Source organism: Solanum stenotomum, chromosome 4 (assembly GCF_019186545.1).
Source record: "Solanum stenotomum isolate F172 chromosome 4, ASM1918654v1, whole genome shotgun sequence".
Lineage (NCBI taxonomy): Eukaryota > Viridiplantae > Streptophyta > Magnoliopsida > Solanales > Solanaceae > Solanum > Solanum stenotomum.
This window is the reverse complement of record NC_064285.1, coordinates 1157827-1174518: the sequence shown is the minus strand read 5'-3', so window position 1 is coordinate 1174518 and position 16692 is coordinate 1157827. Positions and strand designations below refer to the sequence as shown.

At 32.0% G+C, this 16692-nt stretch overlaps 2 protein-coding genes across 2 annotated transcripts; both read left to right on the top strand.

Moving 5' to 3' along the window:
- Nucleotides 1–4652: 4652 nt before the first annotated feature.
- On the top strand, nucleotides 4653–5722 carry LOC125861923 (F-box/kelch-repeat protein At3g06240-like). The gene has a single exon (XM_049541841.1). It carries the CDS (start codon nucleotides 4670–4672, stop codon nucleotides 5720–5722), a length of 1053 nt encoding a protein of 350 aa, XP_049397798.1. The 5' UTR covers nucleotides 4653–4669.
- An 8583-nt stretch (nucleotides 5723–14305) lies between these two features.
- LOC125861933 (putative vesicle-associated membrane protein 726) lies at nucleotides 14306–16601 on the top strand. Its single transcript, XM_049541851.1, has 5 exons — nucleotides 14306–14498; nucleotides 15067–15208; nucleotides 15290–15410; nucleotides 15838–15900; nucleotides 16173–16601. The coding sequence occupies exons 1-5, from the start codon at nucleotides 14309–14311 to the stop codon at nucleotides 16320–16322; spliced, it is 666 nt and encodes a 221-aa protein (XP_049397808.1). The 5' UTR covers nucleotides 14306–14308; the 3' UTR covers nucleotides 16323–16601.
- Nucleotides 16602–16692: the final 91 nt, after the last annotated feature.

Below are 16692 nucleotides of genomic sequence, written 5' to 3'. Positions count from 1 at the left end.
TTTTGAGTTTCAAAAATTGGTCCACGAGGATTTTTTGTTGTAGAGTGTAGGTTACAAGTTTGGTCGAATTTAGCAGTTTTAGTTCCTTTTTTTTATTTGTCTTTTAAAAATTTAGTAATTATGTATAAATAATTAATTTTAAAAAACTAAAATCTCAAACTCATAAATTTCAAATTCTAATTTCGATGATGACAAATTGCAATACGATCAATTGATTTTTAGGCACATGTAATAGCATGTGTTAAGAAAATTGTTAAATATATACACAAATTAAATTTAAAACTTCCCTACTAGCCCTTAAGTTACTTGTCTTTGTGATTGATGTTCGGTAGTATAGCAACTATAATCTTGTGTTTTTAATAAGAAGAGAATTTTTATGCTTATCGGCTATCACTACTAATTAGTAGGCGCTTGAATATGTAATTTCATTTTGTTTGATTTTGTTAATAAGCTTTGTTGCAATCAAGATATATTAATAGGGGCGGAGCCAGGTAGCTAGAATCGTGAGTCATCAAGGAGTTTATCTGATTCTTCGATAAAATGTTACACTATTTATATATGATTAATTTTTTTTATGCATATAACATATGCTAAATTCCTTCGACATCTTCATATATTTACTTTTTCATATTTAGAATTTACTTACTGAAAATTTTAACTCTACTTACCCGATAATAACATCCTAACATATTGCAAATTTGGGGCAAATACTTGCATTTCATAGGATATATAGGAGGATTGCAAATTTGGGGTAAATACTTGCATTTCATAGGATATATAGGAGGAGTAATACATGCATGAATGACATAATATACACATATGATATGGACCTTATTATAACTTGTTAATTAGTCCATATATATCACATGTCTAATTTATTTATTTCAGAGAATAACGATATAATAATTTTACATAGGGATGCCACAAAGGACTTTGCCAAGTACATTATGAGCACAACTGTAAGGGGTGACAAATAAGTGGATTGAGTCGAATATATGATTTATATTTTAAATGGGTAAAAATGAGTTATTCAATAAATAATGTGGATAAATATGAGTACCCATAATATTATAGCTAGAGATCATGTTAAATGCTTGGAAAGCAAAATCTCTTACCCACCCCACAAAAAAAAATTAATTTATTTTTTAAAAAAATTAAAATATTTTATCAACCATATATACCTTTCATCTGTCCCCAACTTTTTTTTTTCTTTTACCCTCCCTAGGAGCTCCCACCCCTTTTGCTCCCTGGTGACTCGAACTCGCAACCTTCGGGTTGGGTGCTTATCATCCGAGCAACTCCCTCTCGTCGTTCCAATCCCAACCCCAACGCCTGAAAATTTTAATTTTTTTTTATTATTTTTTTTATTTTTTTTTTACTTCTTACACTTTTGTTGAGAAGGACTACCGTGGGTGCTAAAATTTACTTCCTTCGTTTTAAATTATTTGTGTAGTTTTGACTTGACGACAAATTTTAAAAAGTGATATAATAAAAAAGATTTATGAATCTTGTGATCTTAAAGAAATGCTACATGAAATGTATTATCAAAATATTTTTTAATCTTATCATCTTAGACATGTCATATGCAAAACTAGAAGTAAAAGTTAATTAAAAAAATCACTTTTTGAAGCATATTAAAAGAAATTACAGACTAGAAGTAAAAAATTGCAAAGTTTTTGTTTTTTGTTTTGATTTAAAAGAGAAAATGTCACGACCCAAAAATGGATGTGATGGCACTCGTCGTATCCCACCAAGACAAGTCAGCCTAAAACCCAATCATTCTATAAAGTGCGGAAATAAAGCAAAGTTCAATAACAATTACTATTACGAAAACAAGTCAACTTAATTCAATCCCCAAAACCTGGTTGTCACGTGCACAAGCCTCTAATGTAAATACTAGAATTGAAATAAAATACGCAAGTCTCAAATGATGTTGTCTTTCAAGTAAAAACAAAATCATAAACAGGAGTAAGGAGGTTCGCTGAGATGACAAACAACTACCTCTCAGATCTCCACAGAAAGCCGCGGAAACGAAGAGAATGGAAGGTATCACGAAGATCCGGGCTCGTAACCTACAAAAGATTGTAGAAGCAAGGGGTGAGTACCAAACCACACGGTACTCAACAAGCAAACCTCTAAACACAAGCTAAGGGTACAGAATACGGGTACTCCTTACACCCCATCCTAACCTCCATAACTACAACCTGCATAAAACCAACCCAACCTAGCAATTTACAGTTTACAAAGCATACATCTCAACAATAGCACTCTAACAGATCATATATTCTCAATAACACCTCAATATTCGTCAATAACCAATTTCACAGAAAGGCACTCACAAGATCAGCAACACACAAGATCAAGTTCATCAATAATAAAAATGTGCAATGCAATGAAATGCAATGTCAAGTATAGTGATGCATGTCTGACCTAATGATACACACCCGCTGTCTCTCAGTCCGGGACCCATGGGGGACATATCTGTCCATGCATCCATCGCGGCGCGCGATACGACCCTCGATAATAGTAACCATCGCGGCGCGCGATACGTCCCTCGAAATATAGTATCCATCGCGGCGCGCGATACGACCCTCGATAATGGTACATCCTCTTATCACGTAACACTTATCACAACCATGTCTCAGAACAATGCAAATGACATGTTCACACAAATAATGAGAAGATGACCAATTTAACATCAATGTACAATTCACAACAATACAATCGTGACACAACATCAATAATTAAACAACAAGCCTTTTTATTACCCTTTTTCCATCATTAGAATTTTTCAACATGGACAAGTCAACCCATCACCAATTCTCATTACTCCCAAACATATACCACAAGGAAATACACGAATTCCATACGCTTAGCAAGGGTTTAGAAATCCACTTGCCTCAAATAACCGAACAATCACTCTGAGACTTGAGCCTTCCCTTTTCGTTGAACTTCCAAATCAATGCAATCTATTCAAGTACATAGTCACAATAAGATTCCGAAACTAACAACACTCATGTCACTATAGGTCTAGTCTGAACCCAAAAAAAATCACTCAAATATATAGTCAAGTTCCTAATCTTAATGTCAATTAACATTCCAACTTTCATACTTCTCAAATTTTCAAGCCTAGGGTAAGTCTCAATATATCAATAACTTAGTTTATAATGTAGTAAGTAACTCCAAAAAAAATTGCTTTCTGATCATTAACCACCCATTATATAAATCCAATATTACCTAATGATTACCCATAATCATTATCCAATGATTACATTAGCCATTAACAATTTTCCACCCAGAAAACGTTAGCACAGGTTATTAAATTCAATTTCTCTTGTTTCTCTATCTAAGCCAATATTGTTATAATAATAGTAATAATAGATTAAATGGAAACATATATCCAGTAGTTACCGTGTCAGTAACTCAGCTTTGAGAAACCTAATGTATAAATCTTTAAGCCTAACTACAAGCATATATACCGATAATCACCGACCTCTTCTATAAGTATATTAACCTCAAATGATTTTCCATTATAATGAATCAATGATGGGACATAATCATTGCTCAAATTACATATTTTATCCATTACTATTATTCCCTCGAGTCCAATTACACTACCGGTTATTGATTTCTCTTCTATAACCAATATTATAATAATAACATTAATATAGTTCATATCAATATATACAATACAACAAGATGGTTGGCAATTTTGATGACTTACCTGAAGTACACACGCAATACCCTCGCCGAAACCCTACGCCCTTTTCTTCTTTTCCTTTTTCAGTTATGACTCAAATATTAAACCCCAAATAATTTAATTCATTTTAACCCATGGTCAAGTGGTATAGAGTCTTTAATAAATGATCACTTTAACCCACTAACTATCGATTAATTAACTTAAGTTAAACGAATAGTTCAAAATTTCCAAATCAACTTCACCGACTAATCAAAAATTACTCGAGTCAACTATTAGAGGGGTAAAAACGGAAATTTTATGTAAATTTCTAAAAATGACAATCCGGGTCATTACAGAAAAAGTCAATGTGACAGTAATTACAATAATTATATAATAAGTAGATGGTTCACATGCCTAAAAGAATCTTTATAAAATAGTATAATAATCAACTTGATAATTTTAATTTAACTTATTAGACCAATTGCTGCCAATTTCTATAACTTATTTAATTAAAAATCATTATAGTTATAGTCTTATAGAGTACACAACAAGCTTTCTGAGACTTCAGTTTCCCATGTAACAACAATAATATACCAATGAAATTTTACAAGTGATCTTCAAAAACGGTAATATGTACGTAGTTTTAATTAATTTTGTAAAAATAAAAATATTATTTTTGATAAACACTTAATTTACGTAAAACATATTAAACGAAAGATTGATACATTAATAAAAAACATATAATATGGACTCATTATATCACCATGGGAATCTTCATAAACTAATATATCAACTTGACAAATTTTCCACTTAAACCAATAATTGCCAATCTCTATAACTCATTGTAATAATTATTACAAGTTGAGGCTTTAGCTATCTTAATAAATTGCTATAAATTTCTTCATTATACATACCAGAAAAATACAAAAGAAATACCCAAAGATGAGTTCACCTATTAAGAGATCAATCCCAAATCTTCCTCAAGATATTATGTCAAATATACTTTCAAGATTACATGTTAAATATCTTTTACAATTCAAATGTGTGTCCAAATCTTGGTTATCTTTAATTTCAAATGAAGAATTTATCAAACTTCATCTTTCTCTAGCTATTTCTGACCCAAACACAAACCATTTTAGGATTTTAACTATGTCACCCTTTAAGTCCTTGGACTATGAATCTCCATCATCACTTGAAGATCATGTCGACGACGATAATGCCATCGTAGATTTGTTGTATCCATCCATGGATGAAGAACTTGAATCTAATAATGTTGAAATTATTGGTTCTTGTAATGGATTGATTTGTATGTTATTATGTGACACTAATAAAATTTCTCTATGGAACCCCTCAACTAGAATCTCTAGGGACTTACCAAGTTTGACTTGTAATTTTCATAATGATTGTCCTATTTTCAATGGTTTTGGTTATGATTCGATTAATAACACGTACAAAGTTGTTAGGGGTACATCAGATGGAATAGTCGATGTTTTTTCTACAAGTGGTGAAAGATGGAGAAAGATTCAAGGCTTTAAGGACATTTCTATTTTTGATGAAGAACAAGGGGTTTTCTTTAATGGAACTCTACATTGGCTAGGATACAATCACATTAATGGGGCAAAGAAGGAAAAAACCATTGTCACACTTGATTTAGGACAAGAGACATTTGGAGTAATGAAACAACCTATGTTGGAACATGATGAAAATGTCAATTTTCATAATGTTGGTGTTTTACAAGGATGTTTATCTTTGCTTAACAAAGGTAATGGACTTTATTGTGAAATTTGGGTGATGAAGGAGTATGGTGTTATTTCATCATGGATTAAATTATTAGTATTGGACATTAATGATTTTGAACATATTGGATATTTTGATCCAATTTGTTTCACAAAAAATGGGGAGCTCATTGTTGATAATGAAGGATATCAATTGGTGAGGTACAATATTGAAAAGAAAACATGTCAAACTCTCACGAATCATAATGATGATTGGTTTCAACAAATTGTTTATATACAAAGTCTTGTTTCACCGTATGGTAATTAATGATTGGGTTATAATTTTTACATATACTTGTATCGTGTCAATTAGACGATACGTTTGATTAGATGTGTTGGACAAGATGATCATGATTTAAAATATATGTATTGCTTTACCTAATAATGTTTGGTAACAAGTTTCACTTTTATAATTTAATATATTTATATGTCAATTTCTATATATCATCGGTGGCACCCTAAAGTTGGCACGATGTTTCACTTATTAGATAATGTTCATTTTACACACCTGATGTAGAATTCCGCTGACACTTTTTTTAATATCAACAAAAATATATAAGATCAATGGCAGAGCCAGAACTTTGACAAAGGGGTGTCAAAATATAAAGAAGTAAAATCGCGTAGAAGTCAAGGAGTGTCAATATGTAATATATAGACATAAAAAAATATTTTTAGTCTAGCTACACAATGTAATTTTTCGACGAAAGGGTGTCGGTCGACACCCCTCAACTTCATGTGGCTCCGCCACTGTATAAGATGTGTGTATTACACTCGCGAATGACGTGTAAAGTGACGAATTAAATGATGACATTTGTCATTTGTATCAAAAGTAATTATTAAATAATTATTTTTGAATAAAAATAAAAACTGACCAATGAATTAATGACACATAATATTTTTATCCAAATAATTAAAAAATAATTTTAAAAAAACAAATAAAAGAACCCATCCCCAGTAGTCTTCTCCACCCCCCACCCCCACCCTCCACCCACAAAATCGTCTTTCTCTAAAGCCCCCAAATACCCAACCTCCAAATAACCCCCAAACCCCCGCCTCGAAAATATCCTACTATGCGCACCAATTGAAAATTTTATTTTCAAAAATAAAAACGTCCCCAATCCTTTTGCAGAAACTACCCCACCCTACATCTACACGTCATTACTATCTCAAACAAATTTTTAGCTTAGTTTAAAGAAATTAATATTAAATTCTTCCAAAAAAAATTCGTAAATGGATTTATTTTTAGATTTTAAAAACATTTTTCATCATTTTTGTCGAAACCTTCATCTATAATGGATGAAATTTAACTTGGGTAAAATGGTGGCTAAAAATGGGAGAAGAAGAAGAAAAACTAATTAAAAATTAACTAAAAAACTATTTCATGCGCTGGTCAATGAGTGTATCACACTGATTATGCCATGTAAGCAAAAAGTGTCAAAATGACATAGCGGAACTCTACATTAGTGTCTAAAATAAACATTGTCTAGTTAAGGTGTCTAAATGAAACATCGTGCCGACTTTAGGAGGCCACCGATGGGTTAGACCTATATTTTTTAGGCGGAATGACCTGAAAGACCCTTGTTCTTGGCTCATTTTGTCAGTTGAACCCTCATACTCATCACTTTGCCAACTAGACCCTTAAACCCATCAAAACACAACATTTTAAACCCTTTTCTCCTCCGGTCAGAGTGTGTGTAATGGACGCGATTACACGTGAAATTCCACATCATTTTTAGTGCCACATGCGAAATTAAGTGCTAAAAAAATTTTAAAAATCAAATAAATCAATTTTTTAATTTCTTTAACTTTTCAAATAGTCATCTTCTTCATATTTGGTCACAAATTGAGCACTAGATTCATACCCATCAGATCAAATTCTTCTTGATTTAACTTGTAAATTCAACTACAAGTTTACCAACACAAACTCAATGAACCCCAATCAAAAAATTTAAGTAATTTACAAATTCACAAGACCCATTTATTATTTTTTAAGCTTTTTCATACTTATCAATGGAGTTTTAAAATTTTCAATAGTCACAATCATTCTTCACATTATCTGCATCTCCTCGTTGAAACCATCTAATAAAAGAATGATACTAATATTTTTCAAACCTAAAAAACGAAAATTTTAGAAGAAGTTGAGGCTACTGATTTGTATTAAAAAAAAAGAAGAAGAAGAGGCGGAGAAGAGTGAATGTGGGGTGGAGAAAGAAGAAAGGTGAGGGCTGTGGTGAGGGGTAGAGGAGAGAGGGCTGGTGGAGAAGAAGAAATGGTGGGTGTGGATGAAGGAGGGTTGAAGAAGATGATTTTTTTTTTAATTTTGTTAATTTTTTTTTTAAAGAAAAATATTGTTTTAACTCGCTTTTAAGCGCGTGTAATCACGCATATTTCCAACTCACCAATATTAATGCCACATAAGCTTGGTCAATGGTCAGAGGGGTTTAAAATATTGTGTTTTGATGGGTTTAAGGGTCTAGTTGGCAAAGTGATGAGTATGAGGGTTCAACTGACAAAATGAGCCAAGTACAGAGGTCTTCCAGGTCATTCCGCCTATTTTTTATACCAAGATTACCCATTTGATCCTTTGCACCATTAGTGGTGTGGGCATGCTTACGGGTCTCTTTTAAACCCTTATGTAATTTTAAATCAAACATTTAAGTTATATATCGTATATCCAATTTATGAACCAAATATTTGATAAAAAATAATTCATGCATTATAATATATTCCTACATAATTCATTAATTACATCAATTTATGTATTATTTGTTGACACCCAATTTTGACCCTCCCCAATATAAATTAATCATCGAGCTTCCTAAAATCTAAACGATTTGAAATAATTAGCTTCGTAAAATTCAAAATAATTTTCAAGTCATTTTAAGTAGTTTTTTTCATTTTTATAAATTTTAAAATAATAAATATGATATTTTATATAATTATATGTCAAATTAGTATATTTTATAAATATTCGAAAATTGTCTCAAAATAATTTTAGTCTTATTTAAACATTTGGCTATTTGGTTTAAATTAATCAATAACTTATATTTCGAGTTAATTAGTTTATAGTTAAGTTAATTATTATATAATTATGTGTCTAATTAGTATATTTTATAAATATTTGAAAATCATATCAAAATGTTTTTATTTCGTTTTAGCTAAGTGTTTTACTAACTTAGTTTAATTTAAATCATAATTACGATTTTGAATTAATTAGTTCATGTTTAAATTAGTTATATTCTTATTAAGTTAATTATTTTATTCCGTTAGGATTAAGAAGCTCGTTAATTAATTAATATTAATTTATCTTATTTGAGTTTGAGCTAATTTTGTTAATTAAATTCGAAATGGCTTAATTCAATTGGCTATAATCTAAACCCATTTAACCATTCTTAATCTAACCCTTACCTTAAACCCATTTTGGGCCATTGCTTAATGCCAAAACCAGCCCACAAAGGCCTATCAACATTTGCCAATTCCTTCAACCAACAATGACGTACAGCAGCCCACTAACAATACTAATCCCTACCAAATCCATATACATACAATACCAACAATATATCCAAACAATATATCACTTGACCCAATTCCATGTTCCCGACCCGGCCCACTTCTTGTTCAACAAAGAAGACCTACCAGTAGCGTCAACTACAGCAAATAACTCCCAAAACAGAGCAGTACACGGCTGGCAAACGGTAGGTGCGTGAGCGACACCACCGATACCACACGCGCCTCACATCCCTCTAGCGGTGGCGAGTTCACGGAGTGGACACGGCGATAGATGGAAATATAATCCCAACGTCTCCTTCAGCAGGCTGGTACATTTTTTGTACAGCTTTTTCGTGTTTCCAGCTGCTATTTTCATCCTTGAGGTTGTGGGATGAGGCCACGTCAAGCTCCAAGGACGATGGGAATTGATCCAACCGTCCATCCTCCATTCCTTTTCCGGAATGGAGTTGAGATTTCATAAAAAACTTGTTTCCCCTTAATGGTGTAAGATTTTTTAGGATTTGAATTTTGAATTGGGCCCTTTCCATCCGAAATTTCAGCCTTTTCCCCCTCAAAGTCGAACCCTAGCTCCTTTCTATATAAGACTTTACTGTTTCAGTATCTGAAAAAAAAAAAAAAAAAAAAAAATTTTGGAAGATTTTTTTTTGGTTGAAAATTTGGAGTCCTGAAAAAGCAAAGATACATAGATTTTTTTTAAAAAACAAAAAATACAGACTTAAGAAATCAAGTGTTATAGAGTGTATTCAAGCGTCAATCTCTTTTTTTTTTTCGAGACATTCTTGCTGCTTGTCGGAGCTCTCGGAGTTTTGTGTGTGGTGTTGGAAGAAGCTCGTTGTCTCCTCTGCTCGCTTCTTGTCCCAAATCGCTGCCTCGAACAAGGTAAACGACTCATAATCCTTTGTCTGCTTTGAGGTCATTATTTGTTTGATATGTAGCTCTTCGTGAATTCTAGAATGAGTTTAAGCGATATGTTCAGTTTGATGTTATTTCCTTTCACCTTATTTCTTGAAATGAGTGATATGTGTTCGGTTTTTTTTTTAGCATGGCTGAATGATTGTTTGAGCTCGCGTATTTGTCTGTGCTCTTTTTAAATTCGTGGTTGTTATGCTCGTCTTAAGTCCATGTTGTTTCTTCATTATTTGTTCCTCTCTATTTGTGCTCATGCTCATATTATGTTAAGTGTTCTGAGCATATCAAAAGATTATCCCATTGCTTTTTGCTTTCATTTTCTGAAGCTTGCCTTAATTAGCTTTCATCCATATCGGTACACATATAGATTCGTGTCAAAATATTAAGAGTTTTCTCATGTTAACAAATCTCTTCTTTTGATATAGGACCCATGTTCCGATTCTCTCATATCCCTACCCATTTTTATTTGTTTTTTTTCACTATTAGATGTTTTCTATGCTTAGTTAAAAAAGCATTGTCTATGCTTACTGTTTCATTGTTTAAGAACTAGATGTTGTTAGCTATTGTTTTTGTTTATTTCTTCTCCTTGCCAGCATGTTTTTTTTTGTTTTTTTTAGAGTTTGTTGAGCATACCATATGCTTCATCTGTTAACTGTAACAAATTCCAGGCCACTTTCTTCTTTTTAGGCTTAGTTTAGAACGTTTTAGTGCTAAAATCTGTTTCAGAAAATGACGAGTCATTATGGTTAAGATCATTTATTGTGAATATCTTAGTGCCTCAAGTTATTGATAAAGGCTTGGCCTCAGGTTGCGTTTCGATTCGGTTTATCAGCTTATATTGCCATAGAGGGTGTTGTTTTCGATTTGGGTCAAGATTACTACTTGCTATCGAGTATTTTTCTCTTTCAAATGGTCTCTTTTCTTTTTAATTGATTGGAAGTCGTTTAGCTTAATTTTTTCGGCAATTCATCTATGTCAAATTCCTTAGAAACTGTATCTTTGATCAATTAGTTCATGATATGAAATCATGACTATAGGTCACTGTTAAGCTGTTTTATTGCTATACCACAATTATGACATCAACATGTGTTTGATTTCTTTGTTGACTAAGTCTTATTCTTAAAATTCCTTGTTATAAAAGTGAATGCTAATTTGTATTATCCTTTGTTTGCATGTGAAATCTCCCCGAATCCTCACGGATTACACCTCTTCTCCTCGCATTTTCCTATTGGGCCATTATGGCCTAATATTCATGTTCCTTGAGTCGGCCAGAAGGAAGTTAAAAAATACAGGTTTTCAGAGGATAAACCAAGCTGGACTTTGAATTTTCGAGCTCTGAAAGGCTCGAAGAGCAGCTGGTATACAGTGATATACACACCGTATACGCCGACAAAAAGTCGAAAAATACAAATACAAGTTTTGAAGTACAAAGACGAGGCCCAAAGGTGGCCAACAATGACTTCTAATTGAAATGGCCTAAACTCCATTGTTTTGGGGGGGTAAATATAGTTTTAAGACAGGTGGACCAAAGTCCAGACGAAATCAAATTTGGGCCAAAAGCCCAAATTTTATATCTCTTCCCTTCGCTCTTATTTATTTGCTTGTTATGTCCACTAACATTTATTTGTGAATTGGTTCTAACTTAATTAAATTCCCGAAGATAACCATTTCCTTTCCTATATACATATATATCCAAATTGAAATATTTACATGCTTAGCTTTACTTTTGTGTTTCGTCTTTTCACATGTTATTCCCCTTTAGAAAATCCCCCTCTAGTTCATTTCCCCTTAGATGAATAAAAATGATAAAAATAATAATAGTAAAAAAAATAAAAAATGTTCAAATAAATGAGCTCTTTTTACTTAATCTAAATTTCAAAATAATAATAATAATTAGTTAAATAAATGGGTTCTTTACTTTGTTAAACTTTCAAAATTAGTCAAAGTCGTGAGTTCTTTACTTAGTTAAATTCTAGAAATAATTAGTTAAAATAAATAAATTCTTTTACTTTAAGTTAAAATTTCAAAATTAGTCAAAATCACTTTTGGTCAAATCGCCGGTCAACCGCGAGTTAGCGGGCATTCCGAGAGCCTAACACCTTCTCGGACATTTGAACTCGAACCCTTTTTTCAATTGATTTTATCTGTTTAAATCTTTTGAAAAATCTTATTTTTTTTCTTGATTTTTTACTAAAAATTAAGTGGCGACTCAGTTCTTTTGAAAATTCGATTTGCTTAAATCATAAGTTTAATCGATTCTTCGAAAACTAAGTCATTTTCCCTTTACATATGTTTTTAAATAAAACATTGGTCAAAATCAAAATCAAACCAACTTAATCGGTTTTAAAATTATCAAATCCAAACCAAACCAAATATAATATACACTTATCGGTTTCGATTTGGTTTGGTTCGGTTATTAACCATACACACAAAAAAAAAAACAATTCATTCAAAATGTGAAAAAAGTGACAACAATCTACTCAAAACGAAAAATAGTTAGAATGACTTAAATTACTGAACTTTCTATCACTAAATTTACTATCAATAAAGCTTTAAAATTCACTATATTGGTCTAGAAGGAAGAGACAATAACATTTTCAGTCTCACAAAGAATTGTCATAGACACTCATATACATGAAATCAATAAGATAAATGTTTCATCTTGAACATNGAAGTTAAAAAATACAGGTTTTCAGAGGATAAACCAAGCTGGACTTTGAATTTTCGAGCTCTGAAAGGCTCGAAGAGCAGCTGGTATACAGTGATATACACACCGTATACGCCGACAAAAAGTCGAAAAATACAAATACAAGTTTTGAAGTACAAAGACGAGGCCCAAAGGTGGCCAACAATGACTTCTAATTGAAATGGCCTAAACTCCATTGTTTTGGGGGTAAATTTAGTTTTAAGACAGGTGGACCAAAGTCCAGACGAAATCAAATTTGGGCCAAAAGCCCAAATTTTATATCTCTTCCCTTCGCTCTTATTTATTTGCTTGTTATGTCCACTAACATTTATTTGTGAATTGGTTCTAACTTAATTAAATTCCCGAAGATAACCATTTCCTTTCCTATATACATATATATCCAAATTGAAATATTTACATGCTTAGCTTTACTTTTGTGTTTCGTCTTTTCACATGTTATTCCCCTTTAGAAAATCCCCCTCTAGTTCATTTCCCCTTAGATGAATAAAAATGATAAAAATAATAATAGTAAAAAAAATAAAAAATGTTCAAATAAATGAGCTCTTTTTACTTAATCTAAATTTCAAAATAATAATAATAATTAGTTAAATAAATGGGTTCTTTACTTTGTTAAACTTTCAAAATTAGTCAAAGTCGTGAGTTCTTTACTTAGTTAAATTCTAGAAATAATTAGTTAAAGCAAAATAAATTCTTTTACTTTAAGTTAAAATTTCAAAATTAGTCAAAATCATTTTGGTCAAATCGCCGGTCAACCGCGAGTTAGCGGGCATTCCGAGGGCCTAACACCTTCTCGGAACGTACATTTGAACTCGAACCCTTTTTCAATTGATTTTATCTGTTTAAATCTTTTGAAAACCTTTAATTTTTTCTTGATTTTTTTACTAAAAATTAAGTGGCGACTCTGTCCTTTTTGGAAACCTGATTTCTCTTAAACCATAAGTTTAATCGGGATTTTTCGAAAACTCAGTCATTTTTTCTTTTATATATATTTTTAAATAAAACATTATTAATCTTTGTATAACTTGATTCTAAAATAAAAAAGAACCAAGTGAAGAAGAAGAAGGAATTAAGATAGATAAATTTTGCTACTAAATAATAAAATTTATTGCTCATTTTATTTAGCAACACAATAACAAATAACAATAAAATCACATTGAGCAGATAATCCATAAGTGAAGTTTGGAAATGATGATGTATACAACTTTATCCGACCTTGTGAATTCCAATGGACTCTGTACTTAACACTGAAGCATATAGAAAATAACAGAGAAAAAAAATAGCAACCACAAGTAGTAATGCGATAAACACGAGGCAAAGAAAACAACAAGTAATAATAAAATCAAAAAAATATGATAATAGGAGAATTACTAAAGGGAAAACTAAACAAACGCTCAACTATTTAGCAATAGCTTATATTATAAAAAAAAAAAGTGTTACCTACGAGCAATATATATATATATATATATAGATTAATAATAAGGACAATTTATTAATATTTAGTTATAATTTTTTTCTTGTTTTCCCCCAAATTAATAAAAAATTACATATTCATTTCCACTTTTCTTCTTCAACCATTCAACAATATGCTATCTCTCCTTTCATTTCCATGCATGCAAAATATTTCCCCAATTCATTTCTCTCTAGAAAAATAATATTCAATTTTTCTTCATTTTCTCTTCCATTATAAACGGATTAATTCATCGAAAATTAAATAAAAAAGATCGATCAATGGGACAACAAACGTTGATTTATAGCTTCGTTGCCAGAGGAACAATAATTCTGGTGGAGTATAGTGAATTCACCGGAAATTTTAGCAGCATTGCTACTCAATGTTTGCAGAAGCTACCGCCATCTAGTAACAAATTTTCGTATAATTGTGATGATCATACGTTCAATTTTCTCTCCGATAATGGATTCAGTCAGTTTCATCTTTTTTTCCTATATTCATGATATGATTTACAATTTTTTTTTAATTTTTTTTTCGTATTTTGATTAATTGGATCTACTTGATAAATTTGGTTTTTTAAGAGATTGTTGATGAGTTACATGTGGATCGCGTGATTTTTTTAGAGGTTGTTATTGAACCTGAGGCCTCATGGAATTAAGAGTTGAATAGGCATTGTTTTGTTGATATATGATCATCAAACATAAATAGTTGGAGATATTCATAATAATTCAAGAAATGTATGACATTTGTTGAAGATAATTTGTAAATTACGAGTTGTAATCTATGCATTCCAAAAATGTGACCTAGTAATCAATAACGTAAGATGAGAATTATGAGGCTTCACGTTCAAAGTTTAGGAAAAAACAAAAATATTAGGTGGTTTTTCTTATCTGCCTAATCTTGGTGAATAGACTTATTCAGTATGTGCCAAAAAATGGGAAATAATAAGGGCAAAGGTTAAATTGTACCTAAGCTATTTGAAATGGGAGATCGCACTCTTTTAACGTTTAAATTCTGAATCCGCTACTTGATAATGCAGCCTATTGTGTTGTGGCTACTGAATCTGCAGGCAGGGAAATTCCCCTTGCCTTTTTGGATAGAGTGAAGAATGATTTTAGCAAGAAATATGCTGGAGGCAAAGCTGCAACTGCTAGTGCTAAAAGCCTCAATAGGGAATTTGGGTACCTTCTTTTTATTTTATCATTTTTTTGGTTACTCTGTTTGTTTTATTTTCTGAAGTAATATGGCGTTACTCACTGTAGGTCAAAATTAAAAGAGCATATGAAATACTGTTGTGATCATCCTGAAGAAATCAGTAAGCTTTCTAAAGTTAAGGCTCAAGTTTCTGAAGTAAAGGGAGTTATGATGGAAAACATTGAGAAGGTGAATTTCTGGCGAATGTACTGATGGTCTGTTTATATGAACTTAGATAATTATTTTTTAAAGACCTAGTTTCATATCTTTACACTGTATCAGAGTTCGATTCACCCCTTTTTGTGTTCTCGGTTGACGCTTCAGATGAGTCTGGGCATGAAGGGGATGTTAGAGTCCCACATTAGTTGGGAAATGGACTGATGGTCTTTTATAGATGAACTATGCTTAATATTTCCACATCTGGCAGTGACGGGACACCCTTCTACAAGACTACAAGAGGGCGTCATGATGTCACCTGACACTACTTCGTCGAGAAAATTCACTATGTTATAATAGGCTAACACTGCTTGCACAAAATCCTACATATGCCTTTGACATCTAGAACATGTTTATGTAAAATTTGCTTCAATTCCTTTCTTTTTTTGTTTAATATCAGGTTCTTGATCGCGGTGAGAAGATTGAGCTTCTAGTTGATAAAACAGATAATCTTCGATCACAGGTTAGCTCATAATGCAGCATGAACATATTTTCGAGCAACTTTATCTACATGATTAATGTGTCCACTTGACTTTCATGGTTTGTTCAATAGTTTGTAATCACTGATCAGAATTGTGATGGAGTGATAAGTACTTATTTATCATTAAACAGAAGTCTTGAGGTCTTTACCCCAACATGAGACATCCATCGCGTATCCAGATTAGTGGGGGCTCTAATACGAGTACCAGGCATTTTAAGACAAAAGTTTGTAATATGCTCTTTTGTGATTTTCAGGCTCAGGACTTCAGACAACAGGGGACAAAGATAAGGAGGAAGATGTGGTATGAAAATATGAAGATAAAACTGGTTGTTTTTGCCATCATCTTGGTCCTGATTCTCATTATCATTTTATCTGTCTGCCCTGGCTTCAAATGCACTTCGTGATTCAACCTTTAAGGTTCTTAGCACTGAACTCGTTTTACTTGTAAAATTATAAGTTCAGAATTCAACATTTGTTGAAATCTTGGCGGTTTTTCAGACATATGTCTATGTTCCATGTCAAAAAAACTGCATTCAGTTGAACCAAATGGTCATAGGTTCCATCCGTCTATGCGGACCCGTTGTTGATGTTAAACTTACCAATCAGTCAGAATGTTTTCCTTACAATTGGAGTTTAGCTCATGAAGAGCTGGATTGGCTTGTATTTTGATGTAATGTATAGGTAATTTAGAGTTGGTTTCTTCAAAATGCTAAGATAAAACAAATCTATAGAACGCCAGGAACCCTAACGAGGAAATATTATATATAAAGATAA